We start from the raw sequence: 24567 nt of genomic DNA on the forward strand, positions 1-24567 counted from the left end.
ACTTCTTTGATTCATTGGTTATTTAGGAATGTGTTAATTTCCACATCTTTGTTATTTCTTATTGTTTCCTTCTGTTATTGATTTCTAATTCCACTACAGTGTGGCCAAAGAATATACTTTGTATGATTTCAGTCCTTTTAGGTCTCTTGAGGTTTGTCTTATGGCCTAGCACGTGCTGCCATTCCCAGAGAATGTTCCATGTGCGCTTGAGAAGAATGCGTGTTCCGCTCTTGTTGGGTGAATTTTCTATAGGTGTTTGTTAGGTCTCGTTTGCTCGTAGTGTTGTTATATGCATATATATGCATTTTTATTACACGTTTTATCATATTCTACTCTCACTTTAACTCCTTTCTTTTGTGGAGGGGAGTGATGGAGAGATTTACAGCAAAGTGGGGCAATCTTATATGAACTTTCCGATGAATTTTCACAAAGCAGGTACACCTGTGTAGCTGCCACCCACACCAAGGTACAGTGCATTCCCAGCACCCCAGAGCCCTGCTTCGTGCCCGCTGTCGTCCTTACCCCCCTCCCCCTCAGTAATCTCTATCCGACTTCTGTCTTTGAACTTTATATAATGGAATCATTCAGTATATGTTCTGTTGTGTCTGGCATCTCGTACCCAGCATTATGTTTGCGAGAGTCGTCTGTTATTTTGTGTAATTGTAGTTCATTTGTGCTCACTGTTGTGTAATATTTCATTGTATTATTTTATCACAGTTTACATATCCATTCTGCTATTGATGGACATTTGAGTTTCTAATTTGGAGGCTATTCTGAGTAGTGCTGCTGTTAGCATCTTGTACATGTCTTTATCTTCTTTCATTTTAGCCATTGTGGTAGGCGTATACTACTCTCTGGTGTTTTTTGCATTTGCCCGATTATAATATTTAATGGCTAAATGGATACCCCCTTTTGTTAAATGTCTGTCAAAGATTTTGCCCATTTTTCTGTTGGATTCGCTCTCTTTTTTTTTAATAGGCTGGTAGCTGTTTGTAATTTTAGATTTGAGTGTTTTGCCAAATATGTCTATTGCAAGTATCTTTTCTCATTCTGTGGCTTGCCTTTTCATTTTCTTCATGTTGTCTTTTGGTGAATGGAAGTACTCAGGTTTAATGTAGTCTTATTTATCAGTTGTTCCCTGTATGCTTATTGCTTCCTTTGCTGTTTAAGAACTGTTTGCCAACCCCAGGGTCATGAAGATAGATGGTTTCCTGTCTTGTCTTATAAAAGTTTTTATTGGTTCACTTTTCACATTTAGATCTGCAATTCATCTGAAATTAATTTTTGTGTAAGGTATGAGGGTAGAGATCAAGATTTCTTTTTATCCATGTGGTAACCCATTGGCCCGGTATCGTTTGTTGAAAAGACTTCCTTTCCCAACTTCATTGCAATATCATCTTTGTCATAATCTAATGACCTGTGCACGTTGGAGTCTGTTCTTGGATATTCTGTTCTATTCTGTTGGCTTAGTTGTCTACCTTTGTAGAAAATACTATACTTTTTTCGAAGTGAAAGCTTTCAATAATTCGTCATGTAAAATGATTTTTCTGAGGCTATGTGTAGACAATCACTATCAGATTAAAGAAGTTTTGTGCTCATTCTAGTTTGTTAAGACTTTTATTATGCATGGATATTGAATTTTCTCAAACATTTTTACTGTTTACTTAACTCTTAAATTGATTACACAGTTGTTCTCTTTTATTCTCTTAGTGTGCTGAATTATACATTGATTAACTTTTGAATGTTAAACCACCTTGGATTCTTGGAATAAAACAGACTTCATTGTGATGTATTTTATATGTGTTTTTATATATGTTGCTGGATTTGATTTCTTGACTTTGTGTTTGGGTTGATTTTCATTTATGTTCATGAGAGAGATTAGTCTTTAATTTTCCTTTTTTGTGATGTCGTTTTTTGACCTCAAGATTTACGAGGCTTCATAAGGTAAATTAGAGAGTATTCCTTGTTTAGTTCCTGCAGAAGGTTTTGTAAGGTGGGCATCATATCTTCCTTAAATAGTTGGGAGAATTCCCAGGAGAATTCACCAGCCCAGCCTGTGATTTTCTTTGTGAGAATCAGCCTCACAACCAAGGCTCTGCAAGAAGTAAACATTTACTGAAACATGTTTTCGGTGACTATTTTCTTATTTCTCCCAAGGATAGCACATAACTCACACCATTCTAGATGCTATGTTTTGTTTTGCTTTAACATAATGGATGCTGGAGGGCACTGGGGCTTAATTCTCATAGAATCCCAGTTGAAAGGGGCTGGTGGGCTATTTTTTATTATCAATTCCATTTCTTTATTAGATACAGGACTATTCCAGGGGTTCCTGGGTGACCCAGTCAGTTAAACGTCCAGCTTCGGCTCAGGTCATGATCTCGTGGTTCGTGATTTTGAGCCCCACGTTGGGCTCTGTGCTGACAATTCAGAGACTGTTTGGGATTCTCTCTCTCTCTCTCTCTCTCGCTCTGTCTCTGCTGCGGCTGCTCCCTGACTCACACTTTCTCTCTCTGTCAAAATAAATAAATAAACTAAACAAAAAAAAAAGATACAGGACTATTCCAGCTTTCTGTATTGCATTTATTTTAGTAAGTAGCATTTTCTACAAGATTTGTTTATTTTACCTAAATTATCATAATTTTAGCAAAGTTATCCAAGATACCCTCTTATTTTTCATATATACAAGGACTTTCCTATGTTTCTGTTTTGTTTCTCACATTGGTAAATTTGTACCATTTCTTCTTTTTTTTCTCACTCTTGCTAAGGCCTTGTCAATGTTTTCTTTTAGTCAAAGAAACATCTTTGAATGTTGGCCTTGTTGATTTTTTTCTCTATTTATATATGTGTTTTCTATTTCATTAATTCTGCTCTTTTCTTTATTATGTCCTTCTACTTCAATTAGGTTTAATTTGTTGTACTTTTTTTTTTTTACTTCTTGAGATAGATAATTGTTCAGCAACCTTCCTTTCCAATTTATGTATTTAGGGCTTAAAAATTCTTTTTGAGCACAGTTTTGCCTGCTTTTCACAAGTTTGATAATATGATATAATCAAAATATCATTGAATTTAAAATAGTTGTTAATTTTCATTATAATTTCTTTTTCATCTATGTGGTTTTTTTTTTAGAAATATATTTACTTAATTCCTAAACAGCGGGGCGTTCTAATTTCTTTTTATTATTGATTTCTAGCTGTACTTCACTGTTTTCAGAGAACAGACTATTCACTACTCAGTCATATAGAATATTGGAATTTGCTTTATGGCGTAGTATGTGGTCAGTTTTGGTAAACTTTTTGTGTGATATTAAGAGAATGTATTCTACAGGTCACGTTTGTTAATTTTTGTCTTTCAAATCTTCTGTAGTTACTGACTTTTCAATTTGCTTATTTTACCAGTTATTGAGAGATTTGTTAAAATCCTCCAATTTAGGATTATAGATGGCTGTTTCTCCTTTTAGTTTGTTAGCCTTTGCTTTCTGACGTCTGTGTTTGTATTCATGGATGAATCTTTCTGTTCAGCTGGCCCTTTTGTTGTTATAAAATATCCCTCTTTATCTGTATTAATACCCCTTGTTTTAAAATCTGTTTTGTCTAGTATCCATAAAGCTGTATCTACACTTTTTTGGTTACTGTTTTCATGGTTTATCTTTTTCCATCCTTTTACTTTCAATCTTTTTTAATTCTTACATTTAAAGTGTTTCACTTGTTAGCAGTATATAGTTGGCTTGGGTTTATTATCCAGTCTTAAAATCCTTACCTTTTAATTGAAATATTTAGTTCATTTACATTTAATCTTATTAGTGATATATTTGGGTTTGAACATACTGTCTTACTCTTTGATTTTTTTTTTAGGACAGGAAAATTTCATTTTCCCTTCTGTTAGAAGTGATACAGTCTTTTATTTTTTGCTATGTCCCTAGTGATTATAGCATACATTCTTGTCTTATTAGAAGTACCTTAAATTAATGCTTTTACCTTTTTCCCAGACAGTACAAGAATTTCAAAAGACTTTAACACCATTTATTCCCTTTCCTCCTTCTGCGAAATTATTGGTCGTGTGTTTTAGTTCTGTAACATCCCACAAGATGTTATTGTCCCATTGACATCAGTATTCGTTTAGATTTCGCCACATCTTTACCCTTCCTGGTGAATTTCATGTCTCTCTGCATTAGCGCATTTCCGTTTGGGTCATTTTCCTTCTGCTTGAAGAACTCCCTTTAGGATTTCTTTTAGTGCATATCTATCAGTGTCTTTATTTCCACTTGAAAAGGAATTCTTTCCTGCCTATTCAGAATTCTAGGTGGGAAGTTAATTCTCTGGACACATTACAGATACCATTTTGTTGTCATCTGGCTTCCACTGATTCTACTGAGCTGCTGGAGAATAGTTGATGCTTAAAAAGTAATGCATCTTTTTTTTTTTTCACTGTTCATAACATTTTCTGTCTTCTTTGGATTTTCACCAATTCCACTCTGACATGCTGGTGTGGATTTGTGTTTACACTAGTGAGATTCTCCATCATTTCATCAGTTTTCTTGAACACATTAATTGTAAAAACTTAAATTCCTTCTCTAAATAATGGTAGTGTATGGACCACCTGTCGATTGCCTCTTTTATCTTATCTGTTGTTGTTCTTGGTTTCCAACGGATGCTGGATATTATGTGTGAACGACTGTAGAGGCTCTGGATATTATGTGTGAACGACTGTAGAGGCTCTGGCTGATATTTTCCTCCGGAGAGGGTTTTGTATTCTTCCAGAAGACAGATTACAATATGGGCCGATCACCGGAGTCACTTGGCAGACCTGAATTCCAATTTTTCTCTCCCTAGGACCGTGAAGAAACTGAAGTATCTGCCTACTGTTTTAGCCTCCCTGCAGCTGGGTTTTGCCTAGTTTCCCACCTCTTGCTGTCAGGTCTGCAGCTGAGGAATGGGGAATACCGCAACAAGACCGTGGTGCAGAGCACTGGACTCCCCTTCCCCTTCAGTGTGCGGACCGCACTGGGTGCCTTCCACTCCGTTCCCCCCTTCACGTCCTGTCGGTTGCGCCTGTGTTCTGAGCAGCCACAGTTCCAGCCTGTGCACCTCAGCCGCTAGAACGGACACACGCCCCCAAGGGGAGGGAGTGGCAGTGATGTCGCTTCACCTCCCTGTGTGTCTCCTCTCCCTGGGACCTTGGCCTCTGGTCCTGATCGCCTGCGTTGCCCTTCGTGGCTGTAAAACCACGGGAGGTTTGTTTGTCGCCTTCTGTTTTATTTCAGTCGCTCTGCTGTGTGTTCTTAGTGGGAGCATGGGGTCTGGTGCCACCTTCTTGTTCAGTCAGTCCCCAGCTGATGAGTGTTTAAATCTGCTCTCACAACGTGTGACGCTAATTGCCGCCCGGATGCCTCTGTTGTCCAGGACGCTGTGTCAGCCCTCCTGGCACGAACGTCAGCCGAGCTGTTGGCGGTGGAGCAGGAGCTGGCGCAGGAGGAGGAGGAGGAGGAGGAGGAGGAGGAGGAGCCAGGACAGGAAGACGAGCAAAGGGGCCCAGATGGAGACTGGTAAAAACGCTGCTTTCTCTTGCTCTTCGGGAATGCAAAGAGGGGGTGTGTGTTGCAGGGAAACCCTTATGGGTTCAGATCCTCCTGGAATTATGCAGAGCGGTGTCGTGGCAGGGAGCTGCCACTAGAGGAAAGACCCTCTTTGGTCGTTTGAGCCTTGAAGGTAACAGCGAAATTGAGAGTCAGTTAGAGTTAACACAGGAAGGGCTTTCTCTGTCCTGCCTCCATGAGTTCTGACTCCCTCTCTTGGGCTTTTTAAAGTTCTCAGTCTCAACTGCTGGTTTTGAGGAGCACCCGGGCGGCTTAGTCAGTTGAGCCTGTGACTGGATCTCGGCTCAGGTCCTGCTCTCAAGGTCCTTCTATTGAGCCCTGCGTCAGGCTCTGCGCTGAGCGTGGAGCCTGCTTGGGATTCTCTCTCTCTCCCTCTGCCCCTCTCCTGCTCTCTCTCTTTCTCTCTCTCTCTAAGATCATCATCATTGTCATCATCATCATCTACCTGTTTTCAAAGGTGTGGTAGTTCATTGTCAATGCATGAATAACTTTAAAAACTTTCTTTTTTTTTTTTAAATCACCAGAAATACCTCTGTATCTTTTAGGTTCAGATAAGTCAAAGCACGCATCTGGAAAACAGGTTCTGAGTGCTCACTTTCTATTTGTTACCACTTCCATCTTCTTCTCCTGTTTCCACCTAATTATCCATTCCCCCCTCCTTTGGGGGGTAAAAAAGTTATTATAGCTATGTATAAAGAACCGCCTTTCCTGGTTTCACTGTTTTCCCTGAAAACAAATTTGCATCAGTTTTCAAAGTATAGATGTAAAGTTACTTGGACTAATTTTAATGTATATATAGTTGCTTATACCATTAACACATATGCATATACATATATAGCACGCATTTTTGTGCATCTGTATAAAACTTGTTACAAACTAAGACTGACAAGATATGTCATAAGTAACAAAATCTTGCACATGTGGAAGGACAGCTTACTCCAGTGACACAAAAAGGTACAGACATACTTTGTTCTTACCAGAGGCCCTGTTTTACAGTGATTACAATCAGCGCACTGCAAAAAAAAATAAATATGAGAGTGATTATAAGGTCCATCATATTTTTCAATACTAAACCTTTATGTATGTAAAACACAATTTGTTTCATATACATTTCCAAGAATACACTCTGTGTGCAGCATAAAGGAATTCAGAGCTCGCAGAGTCCACTGCTAGCTTCCCTGTGCTCATCTCATAACTAGCTGGCTAGTAAGGGGTGCGTGTCCATCCGTCAGAGCATCACCCATCACAGCTACAGCCCGCCTTTCAGTTACCAGTGGCAGGCAAAAACATTACTGCTCTAAGGACATGAAACTCAACAGGGCATGAGATACTCTAAGGCTCACTGGCACCCTCACTTTCCTGCTCGTGTATTTTATATGGAACGTAAACCCATATGTGCATTCTGGAGCCCGCTTGCCCCCTAAGCCCCTGTGGTGGCTTTCATTAGAGACAAGGTCACATGACCTTAGGATTCTTGTTATTTCAGGAGTAAAGCTCCCTTCACACAGGGTTTTAACCCTGCTAGACTGTAAGCACAGTTGTTTTTTTATAAAGATTTTCTTTTTAAGCAACCTCTACACCCAAGGTGGGGCTCGAACTTATAACCCCGAGATAAGGAGTTGCATGATGCCCCAATGGTGGATATTTTCAATACTTCTGTCCTTGTTCATTTTTAGCAGAGCCACTCCGTTCTGTTGTAGGATTAACTTTATAACAAGTAAACAACTGATATCAAGTTATATTATAGTGTCAGTGCTTTTAAATGGTGGGGTTAAATGTTATACGTGATTTTCAGAAAATTTGTATTTTAATATCTAGGAATGAGGTCAAATTCCATTAATTTAACTTTTCCCTACCAAATTATGGTGCTTTGGCCGCATATTGCTGGAGGGTCAGATGCTGATTTTATTTTGCATGTAGCAGTTCGAGCCACGAAATGGCTTGAATCGTTGCGTGAGTCTCATTCCTTGTGGGGGTAGCGGGGTCCGCCCCAGGAGGCCCTGCTCACGAGCACATCTGCCGGACCTAAGGGGCGTCTGGTTTTGCTCCATCTCACCGTAGGCTGACAATGCTGCGAGAGGCCTCTGATGAAATCGCGTCTGAAGAAGAGGCCAACGCGAAGTTGCCCAAGGGGGGTCGTCGTGCAGGAGACCTGTGCTCGCGCCTCAGTGCGCCCGATGTGGAGGAGGCCGTGGGCAGGAGACAGGACGGCGGCGCTGAAGAGCGTGGGCGCCGCCCGCCCGGTGGGCCGTCCACCCTGGTGGGTACTTGCAGCCACGCGCCCCCCAGGTTGAGGTCCAGTGGTGGCACGCAGACCACGTGTGTCCCCTCGGGTGTGACTCCGTCCCAGGGTTTGTGCCGGAGCTGCTCACGGCAGGCGCTTGTGGAAGGAGGCTTTCAGATGTTTGCATGGGCCCCGTCTTCGTTCTTGACTTAAATTTTGTGTAAGAAGGTGAATAGTGCTGTGTAGATCTCTGTACACGCCCCGGGAGTATTTAGAAAAAGCATTTCCAGAATTTCCTGGATGCCGCCAGGATAGCTACTTCATCGTGTTACGTTTTGTAAGTGTTGTGAGTTTACTTCCACGAAGTAGACAGTTAAAGTGCATCTCGGTGACGTGGTGCGCTGGCCGGAGCCCGCTCTGGAACGTGGCAGGTGGCTCGGTGGACGGGTGGTGCCGGCCAAGCCAGTCAGCAGTCACTTGGCCAGTTAAAGGAGATGCATGTTGGTGGAGAGCGCGTCCCCAGAGGGAGGAAATCATTTGCAGGCTTGGAGGGTGCTTGGGATGTTGATGATGGAGTCTAGAAAATTCCAATCCTTTATTTCTGAGGAAAGTAATACTGTGCCCTGACGCAAGGCTTCCTTCGGTAAAGGAGCAGACCAGCACGAGGCAGGTTTCAAGCCCTTTTATGCACCTGAGATCGACAGTAAACATCTGCCGGTGCCTATAGAGTTAGTGCTCTGAGAAACTTCTGTTGTTACTTAAATTTTATTTTTTGTTACACTTCCAGAGATACAGTAAAAACCCAAACTCAGCCTCACAGCAGTTGCTATTGCCATATATGTGTAATTGCACACTCTGTGTAAGCCTACAGCCTTGTGGTACGTTTTCATTTTCTTATATGTAGTTACTTGTACCGTTATTCTGAAGAAACCAAACAAAACCACGAGTCCGAATGTTGAACCGTGTTTGTGTCGAAGTGTCCCTAAACAAGGTCCTTCACAGAACCACATTTACCCTGTGTAAGTCAAAGGCTTCCGTGTGTAGGTCAAAGGTGCTGGGGGGCACCTCCATTTGTGGGTGACACTGTCCTGCCCTCCGCGGGTCACTTCTCAGCAGAAAGCCACCTCCCCGGGTTCCCGCAGGGAGTAACGCCATGCGCTTCTCTCACAAGCGGCCCAGGCGCAGAATGAGGCTCCGCAGGGAGATCGGCTGTTGCCTTTGGAGGTGGAAGAAAGGAGCAGAAATGTATCCACATCCGTCCGCGCCTGATGGGTCCTGACTTCCGTTCTAGGTCGATAAAGAGACCAACACCGAGGAGGCCGGTGACGCCAGGGTGGCGGTTCGCCCCAAGGACCGCGGCGGCTTGAGCACGCAGCAGCGCCCCTTCGTGCGGAGCAGCGTGATCGTGCGCTCGCAGACCTTCTCCCCGGGGGAGCGGAGCCAGTACATCTGCAGGGTAAGCGGGACGCAGCTCTGCACCTCTGCCTCCTGCCGGCCAGTGGCCCGCCGACCACCAGGGACGCCCCCGCCTGCCGCAAACACGAATGGGTGGGAGTGCCGTAAAATGCACACGAAATGTCACACTCTTGTGGGTCTTTTCAGTTTGGGTTGTGTTTCACCTTGTCTTAAATCTCCTGCCTCGTTAACTCTAAGCCATTTATTTGGCAAGTAAGTGAATAAAGGCCTGGCTGCTGGTATGTTTGTACTTCAGTGTGTATTTAGAAACTTCAGATGACTTGAAACTTAAATATAGCTGCCATATGTCATACAGGACTCGAACCACATTAATCCTGCAGAACCAAAATTAGGTTCTAGAACAAAAATCGTATTTTAATACTGCCTCTAGACACTGAGTCACACCTATGCCTCTGTAGAGGATATGGGGGGCTTTGCTTCACTTTGCCAAGTTCTACTTCCAGAAGTCATTATTGATAGCAATATAGATTAATATATTATTAGATGGGTTAGAAAATACTCAAAATTCTAAATTTACTCACTCAGTTCAACAACTATGTTTATGAAGTGTCCGCTGGTAAGCGTGTTTCCAGACAGTTGGCTGGAACTCCTCTGTGAAGAGAAGAGGCCCCCAGCCCTGCCCTCACACAGCTTACATCCTTGTGTGTTGAGCCAAATAGTTATCATGATGAACAAACTGTGATGCGTCTTAGGTGGGGACCGATTCTCTGAAAAACAGTGGAGCAAGTTAAAGGGGATCAGAAATGGTGAAAACAAGGGTCTCAAGTTTGAAAGTAGGGTTCAAAGCAGGCTTCCTTGAGGTGCCATTTCAGCAGAGACCCAAAGCAGGTGAAGGAGTAAGTACAGGCTGTCCGGGTCAAGAGCATTCTAGGTTGTTCTAAACTGTGACTGAAATCTGACCTTGAGCTCTGTTTATTATATAGGCCCTACTAAATGAGTATTGCAAATTAGCTACAAATACAAGGGATACTTTTCTCCAAGTACGTATAATTATCTTAGCACATGAGTTCTGATAACTGCCACCGAAAGGCAGCTGTTGAAATTATATGTAAGAAAACGTAGTTGTTGAAGGAAAGCACAGAACAGAGAAGAACTTGTTTAGGGAGGATTTTCTTAAAGAAACAAACTCCTGTAATCACCACCTGCTTTATCTGATGAGCTTCTTGATCCTAAACCACTAGCACCCTGTTATGCAGTGATTTTCTTTTCTTTCCTTTTTTATCCTTTGTTGCCAGTTGAATCGAAGTGACAGTGACAGCTCAACCCTGGCTAAAAAATCCCTGTTTGTGAGAAACTCCACCGAACGTCGCAGTTTGAGGGTCAAAAGGGTACGTATTCCTTCCACAACCTCTCAGGGTCTCCAACCCAGAGCCACCGATCATGGGGCACCAGTACCAGAAGTCCTGAGCGTGATCACTGCGCACTCTGGGGCCACTGAGTGAGGCTGTGCTTCCCGGGAGACACAGGTGTCGTGCTGGTTCCGGAGCTGGAGAGAGCGTGCGCTGCAGAGCAGCCGCTCAGCGCGGGTCTGGATCCCGCGATAGCGAGACCAGGACGCTGTCTCTGCAGTGTCGCTGGAGAGGGGCTCGCCGAGTGCGCTGGTGCGGTGCCTGCGAGGTCTCCACACCGCCTCTGGCTCCGGAGCGATTGTGGGACTAGCGTAACACCCGGTACCTTTTCGGAAGCGCCGATGTTCTGGGACAGGAGTGCACAGTTTCTGTAACTAACAACAGGTGTTCTTCGAAGGTTAAGCTGAGCGTGGGTGGGAGAGCCCCAGCCCACCCGGCGCCCGGGCTCTGGCCGAGCCTGAAAGGGTGAGTCAGAGAGAGCATCTTAAACACATGAATAGGCTGGACTGTTCACGCACTGCAACAATTCCTGCTTACTCACAGCTGAAATACTGGCAGAATGTTATCTGCCTGCTCATAGTTTATTTAGTAATAATTTATGAAGCCCTTGTATTTGAGCTCAGACGTGGGGCTTAAGTGAGGACGGAGTGCCATGTGTGTTGAGCGAGGCAGGCCCTGACACCGGGCTCTCCGGCCTGCGGGATGCGTTCAGGGGGCACACGGGACCGGGAAGGTGCCAGGGGAAGCCAGAAGGGACTGCGCTCGTCTGCTTGGGGGGAAGCTAAAGACTTGATGGGGGTGGTCTGTGGCCTTCACCCCTGGACACTGTGCCAGCACAGTGACATCGTGACGACAGCATGAGAACAGTGATGGCAGGAGTATTTACACCACAGAAATCAGCAAACTCTTACAAACCCATGCTTTTTCCTTTTTTTGAGAGAGAGAGAGAGAGAGAGTGCATGTGCGCCTGCACAAGCATGATCAGAGGAACCCAAGCAGGCTCCGTGCTGCCAGCCTGGAGCCCGATATGGGACTCAATCCCATGACCCTGGGATCATGACCTGAGCCAAAATCCAGAGTTGGATGCTCACCCAACTGAGCCACCCAGACGTCCCAAACCTGTGCTTTTTTTCTCCACCTGTGGCCCCACCCAGAGCCGCTTGTTAAACATCGGCCAGCGCAGCAATGCACGTGCACGCATAACCACTAGGAAGGATTTCTTTTTCTGAGAAACAAGTAATACAGTCAAAGCGAGTGTGTGTCTAGGTGATTCTGCTGTGTAATAAGTTTGTTAGAGCAGAGGCTGAATACAGGGACCCTAAGAAGAGTATTATGGAATGTTCAAGAATGTCACAGCAGTATGTGTTGGACCAGGAGGAGAGGGCACGAGCTCTCCAGCCCTGGGCGAGGGCCCTGATTCCGGAAGCACGACAGCCGGCCTCCCTCTGCCCTCTGTCACCAGCACGACTCTTGTCCAGACCTCCAAGCCCGAGTACTTCTCAAATTTGAGTCCCGCCTCTCTCGTATCAAATAGTACCAGTTTTTACTCTTATTTTCCATTCCCGCTGCCAATGGTCTGGGCAAAAAAATACCCTCCTTGTTCCTCTCTGCTTATGCAACCTTCCCAGCCTCTTCTGACTTCCTTCCCTCAAGCAAGCGTGACCAGCCCTGAGTGCTCTCTCCCTTCCCTGACTTCCTGGGGCACAAAAGACGCTACTCCGCCTCTCACTACTGATCGCCTTCAAGGTTGAGGACGGGGTCTTTTCTCCCTAGTGTGTGGCCAGCTCCCCACCCCCATTTATTCATATATATTCAATGATTATTTCTTGATAAATGGATAAGATTGGCCCCAGGAAGAGCACCATTGATTCCCTGGTGGAAGTGGCTATTAGGTGATGGGAAGTCGAGGAAGGAGTTGGGATCTGAGCATACCGATGAGAGGGGGGGCTCAGACCCTCTGCCGCACCGACCAGCTGCATTCCGGCTGGCGCTTCCAGAAGTGACGCCAAAGGAGTGAGCAGTGGGGGTGCGGCTGTGTTGGGTCCTGAAATGGGGGGAGCAGGAGTTTCCTGGATTTGCTTTGCACAGAGGGCAGGCTTTGCGTGGTAAATATGGCAACAGCCTTACAAGATCTTCGTGGCTTAAACCAATAAAGGTTTATTTCCTCCTTAGCGGCTTGTTCATTGCAGGCTGGCTAAAGGCTCTGCCCATGTTGTCTTCACTCAGGACCCAAGCTGACGCCGCCGCCACCTCTGAATCTTTGCCGTCCACTAGCAGGGGACAGAAACGTGCACACATCACCCTGGCCCTGACAGGCCGCTGCCCGCGGGGCACATCCCACCACCACCTGTCCTTGGCCGCCTGCGCCTCCCTTCCTGGGAGCACGGAAACGTGCGGGGGGCTGGAGGGGGACACCAAGGAGATAACGACTACCAGGATGACAGGGGTGTTTCGCTCTTTGGTTTTCTGACTCTGCAGACGGTGTGCCAGCCCGTCCTGAGAAGAGCGGCGCAGGAGCGGCCGGCGCGCACGTCGCTGGACCTGGAGCTGGACCTGCAGGCGTCCCTGACCCGGCAGAGCCGCCTCAACGACGAGCTGCAGGCGCTGCGGGGCCTGCGGCAGAAGCTGGAGGAGCTGAAGGCTCAGGGGGAGACCGACCTTCCGCCGGGCGTGCTGGAGGACGAGCGCTTCCAGAAGCTCCTGAAGCAAGCCGAGAAGCAGGTGGGGTCCCGGTCCCGCCGGCCCGAGGGGCGCGAAGCGCGGGCCCTAAAGCCCGCCTGCCCCAGGGCCCCAGCTCGCCCCTCCCTGTGACAGAGTCTGCGGGTCCCTTTCCTGGAACTTGAAACTCTTTTTTCCCGTTGTCGTAGGGTTTTTTTTTTAACCTGGGATATTGCTAAGAGAGTGNGCCACCTGCCGGCCAGGAGCTCCGCAGCGGGGGGAGGAGGGGAGGGCACTTTCTCCTCGGTTTCCTCCGTCTCAACACAGGGCGGGGGATAAACACAGCAGAACTTTTCACATCAGTGACAGATTTCATTTGAGTCTTCTGAATAGCTCCTTAGGACCCATTAACCACCTCATCTGTAAATGCCTGGCTAATTTGCAGGCTTCAGCATTTTCACAGTCTTTGTTTCCCTCAAAAAAGATCACACTTCCCCTACTGGCATTCTCCCTTGCCTCTCACCACACAGGTAACCATACAAAGTAAGGTGGGTCACCGATGAAAAACTAGGGCATCGTTAAGGGAACATCTCTATTGTCCTGCCACCTACCTACAACCAAAATTGTTTGGAGCCTGGTTTGTTGGCTTATTCTCTAAGGTTTATTTGGACACAGAAATTTTGTGGGGTGTTTTTTTAAATTTTTTTTAATGTTTTATTTATTTCTGAGAGAGAGACAGCATGAGCAGGGGAGGGTCAGAGAGAGAGGGAGATACAGAGTCTGAAACAGGCTCCAGGCTCTGAGCTGTCTCGTCAGCACAGAGCCCGACACGGGGCTCGAACCCATGAACCGTGAGATCATGACCTGAGCCGAAGTTGGACGTCCAACCAACTGAGCCACCCAGGCACCCCGGTTTATTTGGACAACAGGACAGTGTGTCTACAGCCATATGCCATATACAAATAGAACTTCCCACATAGCTGAAATATTGCAAATGCCAAAACATTATTCTCTTTCAATTGTTTTGGATGGAAATCTGAAATAGATTAGAAACTTTCTTAAGCTAATAGAAAATCTTGTCCATAATACACACTTCCCGTTTTTGGCCCAGAGTTGTTGTTTGGTCACGAGCATGTGATACTATGGGGAAACTGAGTCATTTAATCGACTAGCACTACTAATCCTGGATGTAACTCAGAAACGTAATGAATTTTAGGGATCAAACGGATCCCAATATCTTTAAAGAAAGTTTTGGCAACAAAACATAACACATATCTGTATTATGTCCCACCCGATAGACCAAAACCTTGGCATACAAGAGAATATCAGTAAGTATCCGTTCAGTAGGGAGTTGACTTGTAGGACTTATGTTTGGTACTTTGGAGACTACGGGGCTGACTAGACACTGTCGTGCCCTCCAAGAGCTTACGGAGTAGAGGAGATGAGCCAGATACACCAGGTCCTCAAGAGAAATCACTTTATGGTGAGATCAGGAGAGATCTCACGGCGGAAGTAGCAAAGCGGCCTTGAAGGTGAGTAGTGGGACTTCACTCACAGTGGGTGCCGAGGCCAGCAGGCGCGGGAACCTGCAGTAGGCAGCGCACGAGCCCGCACGAGAGCAGCACTGCAGCCTGGCTGTCTCTTTGCATGCTGGAAAATCGCGTTGAAAGCTGAAATCACCAGCTCTTAAGTTTGTCACCTTAATGATGACCATTGCTTTTATTCTCTTGAGTCTTTCAGTTCACCATTAGCAATCATTTCAAAGTCTTGGTTAACGTTGACCAACTTTAATAGCATGGAGAAGCATCACAGACTTTTGACTCCTAGGGGTCAAAGGCTCTTAAAGCTGGATTAGAGTTTTACGACTACAGATTTAAACAGAACCTTGCACCTTTTGGTTGGTTGTTGTTTGTTTTTTATTTGTCACTGTATGAAATTCTAGATCCTTGGGTATCAATAATTATAAAGACTTTGGGACTTTTTTTTAAATATTTTTATTTCTAGGAGAGAGAGAGAGAGAGACAGCGCAAGCAGGGGAGGGTCAGAGAGAGAGGGAGACACAGACTCCAAAACAGGCTCCAGGCTCTGAGCTGGCAGTCAGCACAGAGCCCGATGCGGGGCTCGAACCCACAAACCACGAGATCATGACCTAAGTGAAAGTCGGACGCTCAACCGACTAAGCCACCCAGGCGCCCCAACTTTGGGACTTTTTATACTTCATATCATATTGCTAAAGTCGTGCATGAATTGCTTGCTATTTTAGTTTGTTTTGACTGCTTTCTGATCTCCAGTATGTAGAGAAAAGCTCAATACAGCAAGTAGTTGGTTATTTGAAAAAAACTAAAATAAAGAAACAAAAATAGACAAAGCTCTGGCAAGATCAATAAAGAGGAGATACACATAAAGAAAACTATAAAAGGAAGGAGGGATAGAATTACAGATAAATTTGAGATATAAAAAGATAAATTGAATAATACCAAAGATAAAGGCCCACAATTTGGACAAATATCAAGGAAAACGTAACTTATGAAAAAGTGATGAAAAGGGGAGGAAAGATTGAAAGTCCTATCCCTCTTAAAGAAATGAAAGCAGTGATTAAAAATCTATCCACAATGAAAACATCGGTCTAGATGTTCTGTAGACAAGTTCCACCAAACTTCCAAAGAACAGATTATCTCAATTTTATGTGAACTCTTCCAGACGCTAGAAAAAGAAAGAACACTCTACAACTCATGCTGTGACCAACATCCCCAATACCAAAACCAGACAAAGATATTGTCAAAAAGGAAAATCATATGCCAATTTCACCCATAAGTATAGATGCAGAAATCCTAAATACATTATTAGTAAATATAATCCAACAATATATTTAAAAGGTATTCAGTTTGGGGGCAGCTGGGTGGTCCATTTGGTTAGGCATCAGACGTTGGTTCGGATCATGATCTCGTGGTTCATGGGTTCGAGCCGTGCATCGGGCTGTGTGCTGACAGCTCAAAGCCTGGAGCCTGCTTCGGATTCTGGGCCTCCCTATCTCTCTGCCTCTCCCCAGCTTCTGCTCTTTCTTTCCCTCTCAAAAATAAATAAAAATGTTAGAAAAAAACTTTTTTTAAAAAGAAACTACATTTTGACCATGCTGAATTGTGCAAGGATTTTTTAACATTTGAAAAATCTGTTAGTACAATGAATCCCCTCAATAGATAAAGGAGAAAAACCATTGGATCAACTCAGTAGATCAAGGAAATATATTGACATCGTCAGTACTCATTCATGTTTAAAACTCCTGGCAAGTTAGGAAGACAGGACTTCTTTAACTCCATAGAGAGTAACCAAAAGGAAATAAGGTCCTAAACAGACAGACATTGGAACCATTCCTGTTAAAGTCAGACGCAGGCGTTCAACACTCTTCTGCTCAACATTGGATTGGAAATTCTAACCAACGTAAGACAAGAAAAAAGTAGAAGCAGAAAGACTGAAAAGGAGGCGATAAAGCTGTCATCCTGGAAGACACAGCAGGATTGTGTACATTAAAGATTTGCAAGCTACTCCAAGGAAGAAGAGAGTTTAACAAGATGTGTAACTAGGAGAGTCTGTTGCATTGCTTACACTGACCAGAAACAACTAGAAGATTTAATTAAGATATTTTTTTAGCATCAAAGAAGATGCTGATTTAGCATCAAAGAAGATCAAGTATCAAGGAACAAATTAAACAAAAATTTGCATTATATTATAGGGAGCACTAAATAGCCTTATGAGGAAAGTATAAGGAAAAAATCCTAAATTCATGGAGAAGTATTCCCCATTCATGTAGAACAGAGGTCCGCAAACTTTTCCTGTAAAGGGCCTGAGAGGAAATATTTCGGCCCAAGGGTCTGATCAGTACCTCTCACCTCTGCCATGCACCACAAAAGTCGCTACATACAAGATGTCCATAAATGGCCTCACTGAGTTCCAAGAAAACTTTACAAAAACAGATGCAGGCCAGAGTTTGACATCCCTGATCCAGAGGGGGAGTTATTACTGTGGATATAGTCAGTTCTCCCTAAAATGTTCCACAGATTCAAGGTCATTCCAAGCAGAATGCCTAGCATCACATGGAAGTTGATAAAATTAATGGAAGAAAAATGTCAAAGAGTGGCCTTGAATGCTGTGATGGGGAGCCACCAAAGGCTTCTCTAGAGGAGGTTTCTTTGGGAAGCCTGTGGTAGAGATGTGTGTGTGACATGGGCTAGCGTGGGAGGCCATTTTCCACAAAATAGGAGAGGAGCTTGGGTGACATCTGAGCCATCTAATCCTGATGGGAAGAGACAGGAAGCAGCATCCTTCCAGGGATAAAAGTATCGTAAATGCACTGTTTCTAAGTGAGCTTTTTAAATCTTTCATCATATAGAATTCTAGACTTTTACTGGTGTTAATAGAGGACTCGAGGTTTGCAGGTTTTAGGGTGACTCTTGCTTTCCTTCCTCATTAAAGAAATCCTTAGCACAAGTAGATGGAAACTGTGAGGGCTGTAGAAGCCAGCAACTGCGGACATCTTCAGGGCCAACCTAGGCGTATTGCTGAGCCTCTAAAAACCTGAACTCAAGTAACAGTCGACATTTGGTGCACATGTGTTCATTTTAATGATCTGGCCTTTAATGAGCCCTTGAAGAAAGTATGTCCGTTCTCAGCTGCAGAAAATCCCAGGAGGGGTTTCCTGGGGCACTGGGCAGAACCATTGCCTGCAAAAGAGAAACACCTCTTTGACACAAGTCTTTTCTCTCCTGAGTGCCTCTGGCCTAGCGGGTAAGCTCCCACATAAACCCCCCAACACCAGGCCACCAGAGTGGATGTCCCATCTGACCTTGGCAAAAGTCTCCTCTGCCTCATTAAAGCCTGTTGGTCTTGCTTACCAGCCAAGATTTTATCCTGTTTAGAATTTTGCTTGTGCCTTAACTGCTGCTAGATGCACAATTGCCCCTGGACTTGCTGGTGGATGGGTAAATAGAGCATAGACAGAGAGATGAGAAACGGAAGGTGGCCTCAGGGTACCTTGGCCACGTGAGGCCTAGACCCCACCCTCAGGGTAAGCACGGCCGTGGTATGGACATCTTAATCCAGGCTCTGCTTCAGCGGCCCTGGGACCAAATTCCAGGAGGGCAAGAGTCCAGGGCTGTTATCAGATCCAAGCGAGGGGCTTACGGAAGATGCCACTCTGTGCGTGAGCCTCAGCAGTTTGGAGAGACAGTTCTGAAACAGGGCTTTTTGCTGCTCTGAGCCCAGCATCCCGCATAACGGTCACAGCCACAGTCTAGGAAGGTAACGGCAGTGATACGGAGAATGTGGCCTGTTCACCCTTCCACGGTTTGAGATCCTGCTTCAGACCCATCATATCAGCCTCTCTTACCGTCCTTCCTGCCACAAGTAATCCTAGGAGTGTCCAGCAGATTTCCCAGACGCGCTACCAAGTTGAACTAAATTAATTCCCTCGTAAGTGACCTCTGTCACAGCTCGGTCATTCAGGCAGCCACTTGTGTGACGAGGGGGGTAGTTTCCCCTCCTGTCTTCTAATTATCAGCATTTCGATGGTCCCCGTTGTGAGCGCTGGCCGAAGTGGGTGCTGGCCGGACACTGGTGGGAGCTCCCATCTCTGCGCCTGCCTGAGAGCCAGCGTCTCCACCAAGAGCCGCTGTAGGCGTGTGAGCACACTTCTGTCCGTTCTGCTAACGGACTGGGTCTCCTGCCACCGCCGGAGCGACGCTCAGTGAGAGAAGGCAGCTAACTGGGCGCCCGGCCTCGCAGGGTACCTGGGACTCCTGGGCTTTGTCCGTTTGCCGTGGGAAAGCAAAGTTCCCGATCCCCCGGCTCTTGCCCAGCGCAGGGTCCAAGCAGGTCTTGCAGCCACTTTGGGAAGTGACTTAGAAGAGTGACACTTGAGAATTCTCTTTTGTGAAATGGTGGTTTGTTTTTCTCTTAATCTGCAGTTGTTTAGTCATTAAATTGTACCCACTTATGCATGATTCTGGCCTCATAGTAAACTACTGATGATTATAATCATCCTTACAGAAGTTGCATTGATGGCTTTGCTTAGAAATTTAATTATATCTTAATAGAGGTTTTCTTGCCTGTATATCTGATGAAGCAGCGCCGAGCTGGTCTCGTAATCAGTGCGCCCAGCCAGATGCCGAGGGGAGAGAGGAGCCCAGTGAGGATTCGCTTGTGACTGTGCAGAGCAGGAGATTACACACCCCAACCCCCCATGCTGTGCGCCACCGACGGGGAGCAGGGGAGGGAGGAAGGAGGTGGTGCCCGCGTACTGCTTGCCCTCCATGGGGCCTGCCCCCAGAAGCCACACACGCCGCGACCCATCGTCCCTCTGGGAGGAGAAGAGAATCGCTGTGCGAGTTTGGGCACCAGGCAATCCCATGGCACGTAGTGGCTTCAACAGGGAAAACCCAGGGCAGTGGCTGGAGGCTCAGAGAAGGGACACGCGGGGAGACCCTGGCTGTGCCTTCCTGAAGTTGCCCAGACCCCACAGGGAGCTGATGCTCCCCTAGGGCAGCAGGAAAGGCAGAGAGGGTCTCAGCTGATGTGTTAGCAATGTCTGATTCACAGTGAGAATATAGTTTTCCAGTTCTCATCAGGAAAATCCAGTGTGACTAAGCAGGAAGATGTATCTAAATAACTGAGGGCCAATAGGAGCTGAGGTAGTCATTCGTCTTCATAATTGTCTTTTTCTTCAAATGTCCAAACCATCGCTGTTACTTCCCGGGTTGTTACTGTGGACGCCACATGCGGATGCTACTAGTAGCTGCATGCAGAACTCCTTTGTGGGGCACTCGGAGCTTGTGTAAACAGCATGCTCCGCTCATGTGCACAGTACAGGGCCTCGCTCTCCACCCAACCCCACGCTAGTGAAAACCTCTGCGGTAGACGATGGAGGACCTTGCTGAGGGTCCCAGTGTCAAGGAAGAGAGTGACTGTGACAGCCAGGCCCGGAGGCCTGAGAGCGAGGCCGAATGGGTGCTCCCTCCTCTGCGAGAACTGTGCTCTCTCCCTGCCGGCCACATCTATCTCCCCGCCTCCCCCCGCCCCTCTCCCCAGTCTAACAAAAAGTGTGAACACAGATCGGCCTTAGAAAATGCCATACAAAGGTGCATGTCTTTGGCGTCGGTTTTTTCCGTGCTCAAACAGAGTTTTACACCCTCACCTACAAAATGATAGGATTGGACTAGATGACTCCCAGGACCCCTTCTAGTTACAAACTCTGTGATCTGTTTGCGATGGAATCTAATTCGTGTGACTGGAAGGCCATGTGGCCCAAAAGCCAGCCCTTCGGCACACGCGCTACTTTGCCAACTCTGAGGTCTGCGCTGAGCTGGGATGCCCTGCTCCTCAGTGGGGAGGTGCCCCTGACGGGTCACCTCCACGGGTCACCGGGGCAGCACTTGCAGCGAACTCCAGGAGGCCGCGCTCGCCCAGAGCCCGGTGCACTGTCCCCATGTAAAATGAAGCGATGCCCGCGTACAGGTGTTTCTCTCCTGTTTACCTGCTCTGAGTGTATGGACCCCCTGAGTCCCGCACATTGCTTTCTCACCCTCCTGTTTGTACTAGGCTCGCCTGTGAAAGGGCGGACGATGGCAGTGCTGTCCTTCGCAGCCCGGCCACCAGAGTCGCTCACCGCTGGTGACCTCCCCATCCCGCCGGCCCATTTCTGCGTCCGCTTCCCTGTGCACATGCAGACATAGCCCCACGCCCTTCTGCCCCTGCTTCCCTCAGGGCTGGACATCCATGACATTTGCGGCGGCAGGGCATAAAATGCCTAACGGTAGGCAAAGAGCCTGCCGACCGCCGTAAAAAATAAGCTCCCAGAAAAGCAGTTAGTGAAGGTGGCGGTGGCGCCTGGGTCTGCCTCCCTCGCCAGGAAACCCTTGGGTCCCGGGGTCACCCTCCATAATCTTCCTCCTCCGTGGCCGAAGGTCTGTTTTGTAGCTCAGAATAAAGACTGAATCAGAGTCCGTGGCTTCGTGTGTTGTAGAACCCCCTTAGGAAGCGGAGCAAGAAACGCAGGGCTGTGAATTACGACGGACTGTGCTGTGCCCCTTATTCTGGTAGCCTTCGCGGTGTGGCTATGACCAAATCACCGGGCCTTTCTGTGGGTCAGGCTCCCGTCGCATAAACTAAAGTTAATCACACTCTTCTGGAATCTGGGACGTAAAAAGTGGCTTCCTATGCTGTGAACCAGGCAGCTTAATCATGACTTGGGTGAGAAGGGGAGGGGGGTGCTGAGGAAGGGTTGGTATTTTTCCAAAAGAGCCTCCTGTCGCTTACAAAGCAGAAATGTCTTTTTCCTCCTCAGAGTGATTTCCCGGTCAAAATGCCAGAGTTCTATGATGCTAGCTTTTTTTACAGCTTAAAATAATACAGATGTTAACATTTTTTCAAGTTAGAACCTGCTAAGAAAATTACACATCAGAGATAACTAATACACATCACTCGACAAAATAAATCTTAACGGTCACAATGAAGTATTCAGCACTGAGACGTAACTGTCCGGAAGTTAGCTACTCTGGATTATTAACAGCTGGCAAACATTCTATGATGTATTCTGTCGCCCAGATTTTTAGAGAAAGATATAAACACAGAGATAAATGTAGTTTTCAGTGACGTATATTCTTGCTCAGCAGGGAAAGGAATGTGTTCCACGGTCAATCTTATTTCGCACAGAACAAAACCAAATTTCAAAGTGATTTTGCAGTGACTGTAAACATGTCGGTAGATGAAAGTCAGCAGACATTAGGCTACGTAGGGGGACCGCCTTGCTAGTGCCCTTCCGCAGAGGGCAAAACAGACCCCCACACTTCCATGCCTGTGGAAGGTAACCGAAAACGGAACAGGATCCGGGGAGCCTATTGTTAATTCTGATCTGATAAAACACATCTTGGGGAGACTGGCAGGTTAAGTATAGCCAGCATGTGACATCTTTCTCCGGCCTTTCCCCGATCTGCCCATTACTTAAGTCACTAAGCCGATGGCTATTTCAGGATTGGTTTATTCGTGTTATAAGTTACCTATAAGTTAGGATAACAGCAATACTCTAGTCTACTTACCAGTTCACCGATCTGATATACCATGTCGCGGCAGAAGCGACCCACTTCTCTTTACCGAATCAGTAGTTCCTTGTCTGGGACCTCACCAGGCTCCTAGTGACTGCTAACCTATCTCATCGATGGCAAAATAATCAAGAGAGAATTCTTACTTGGCAAATAAAGGCCACTTTTCTAAACAAAATCTTTCAAATCAGGGAAAGGAGAGGGGGGCACTTTCTGGAAAAGGGATCCTTTGTGGTGAAAAACATCAGACGTTAACTGCAGGGGATTATTATCAGCAAAGTACCAGGAATGCCCTTTTGCAGGTTACTTAGCTTTCCCAAAAGTGGTGTGAGTCTGATCGATTCTTCAGAAGTACTTGCTGAATAAATAAATTTTTAAAAATCTCATCTTTCCTAGGAGTGCCACAGCATTTTTATTGTCAAATAAAAAATGAGTTAGTACACTTTCACTTTGAAAATAGTTTAAGATTTAAAGAGATTATTCCAAAAATTAACATATGCTTATTGTAACAAATCAAACAGTGCAGAACTGCAGAAAGCAGCGGTTCCTCCTTGAAGTCTCATTGCCGTCGGTATTTGTGCTTCTGGCTCTTTTTCATGCCGTGTACGTGTGTTAGTGTTATTGGAAGGGTTACACAAAAATAGGGTCATAAGGACAAATTTGCAAAACTTGGTGTTCTCCTGACGCTTAATTCTATGTTCTTTTATGAACAAAGGCTTTCCTGGGGCGCCTGGGTGGCTCAGTCGGTTGAGCCTCCGACTCAATTTCAGCTCATGTCTTGATCCCAGGATCCTGGGATCGAGCTGTGCATTGGGCTCTGTGCTGAGCGTGGAGCCTGCTTAAGACTCTCTCTCTCCCTCCTTCTGCCCCTCTTTACGCTTGTACTTGCTCTCTCTCTCTAAAATAAAATCTGAGAAAGAAGAGCTTTCCCAGGGCGCCTGGGTGGCTCAGTTGGTTAACCATCGGGCTTCAGCTCAGGTCATGATCTCTCAGTCCATGAGTTTGAGCCCTGCATCTGGTTCTCTGCTGTCAGCGTGGAGCCTGCTTCAAATCCTCTGTCTCCCTCTCACTCTCTGCCCCTCCCCTGCTTGTGCGTGCTCTCTCTCAAAAAAATAAACATAAAAAAAAAAAAGAGCAGCTTTCCATATTAGTAAATGCTGCTGTCATTCATTATTTTTAAGGCATTCACTTGTTAGATATTCTGATGACAATTTCCCAGGTTTTCAGTGCAAATGAGCATTCCGGTACCTTTCTGGATTCAGTAGTATTTCCAAAGCTTAAATACCTAGTAGAAGTGTTGCTGGTCCTGAGAGCTTAGCTGTGAACCACAGTCAAAGGTCTTGTCTCTGCCATGTCTTCTAAGGCTGAAGCCCTCGTTCTTCCGCTGCCTGGCCTTGACGATGCCTGAAACAGTGGGTGCAGATGGGAGGACAAGACCCTCATAACCCCCTTTTGCCGGCACCAGTTTATCTCCTCCTACAATCAGTGCTCAAGTTAATACCAGGAGGACTTGGCTCTTTCGCGTGCAGGAGGGTCTCCATGGTGGGATTGTCCAGTCCACTTAGACTGCAGGCTGCAGGCTACCGTAGCAGAGCGGTTCTTTCTTCCCTTTCCTTGTGCCAGTGCTGACTTCCAGCCTCAGTTGACCTCCCCCTCGTAAGAATTTGCTCCAGGCTACAAACAAACACAGACATTTCCTTTACAGCTCCAGCTGCCGCCGCCATGACGAGTGGCCTCCACTAAGCAGGCCCACATTTTGCCTTCTGTTATTGGAGCTCAGCGCTTGGGAGGTCATGGCGAGAGAGGCTGACCGGTGCTGGCGCGGGGTGGGGGTGGGGCTTCCAAATGAGCTGAGTCTTCCTGGCCCCTAGCTCCCCTCCCCCACACCAAACCCCCTTTGGTGGAAGGGGATGAGGGACAGTTATGACTCCAGATGCTTCCTCCTGGCTCAGTAGCAGCACAGCCCCATCACCCGTGGAGACCCAGGCGTTGGGACGTCCCCTCACCCGTGGAGGCTCAGGCATTGGGACATCTACCTTGCTGTCCCCAGGACTCCAGTCCGGTAACTGTTCCCAGTCTGGTGGGTGAGAATGGTAGCACTTTGATGAGGCCTGTTTATCTGCCATTTGTGTTTATTCCGTGAGATGCCCATTCCTACCCAGTGTCCTTTTTTCT

The 24567-nt window shown here is 46.3% G+C and overlaps 1 protein-coding gene across 1 annotated transcript in view; it reads left to right on the forward strand.

Moving 5' to 3' along the window:
- Positions 1-24567, forward strand: part of WWC2 (WW and C2 domain containing 2) — a 105650-nt gene that overhangs the window by 70510 nt on the left and 10573 nt on the right. Inside the window, exons 17-21 of the mRNA XM_077762726.1 lie at positions 5403-5545; positions 7658-7856; positions 9112-9276; positions 10532-10624; positions 13124-13366. Coding sequence (XP_077618852.1) covers positions 5403-5545; positions 7658-7856; positions 9112-9276; positions 10532-10624; positions 13124-13366 — 843 coding nt within the window. The remainder of the gene's footprint in view (positions 1-5402; positions 5546-7657; positions 7857-9111; positions 9277-10531; positions 10625-13123; positions 13367-24567) is intronic.

The sequence above is a fragment of the Crocuta crocuta genome, unplaced genomic scaffold (assembly GCF_008692635.1).
Source record: "Crocuta crocuta isolate KB4526 unplaced genomic scaffold, BGI_CrCroc_1.0 scaffold90, whole genome shotgun sequence".
Lineage (NCBI taxonomy): Eukaryota > Metazoa > Chordata > Mammalia > Carnivora > Hyaenidae > Crocuta > Crocuta crocuta.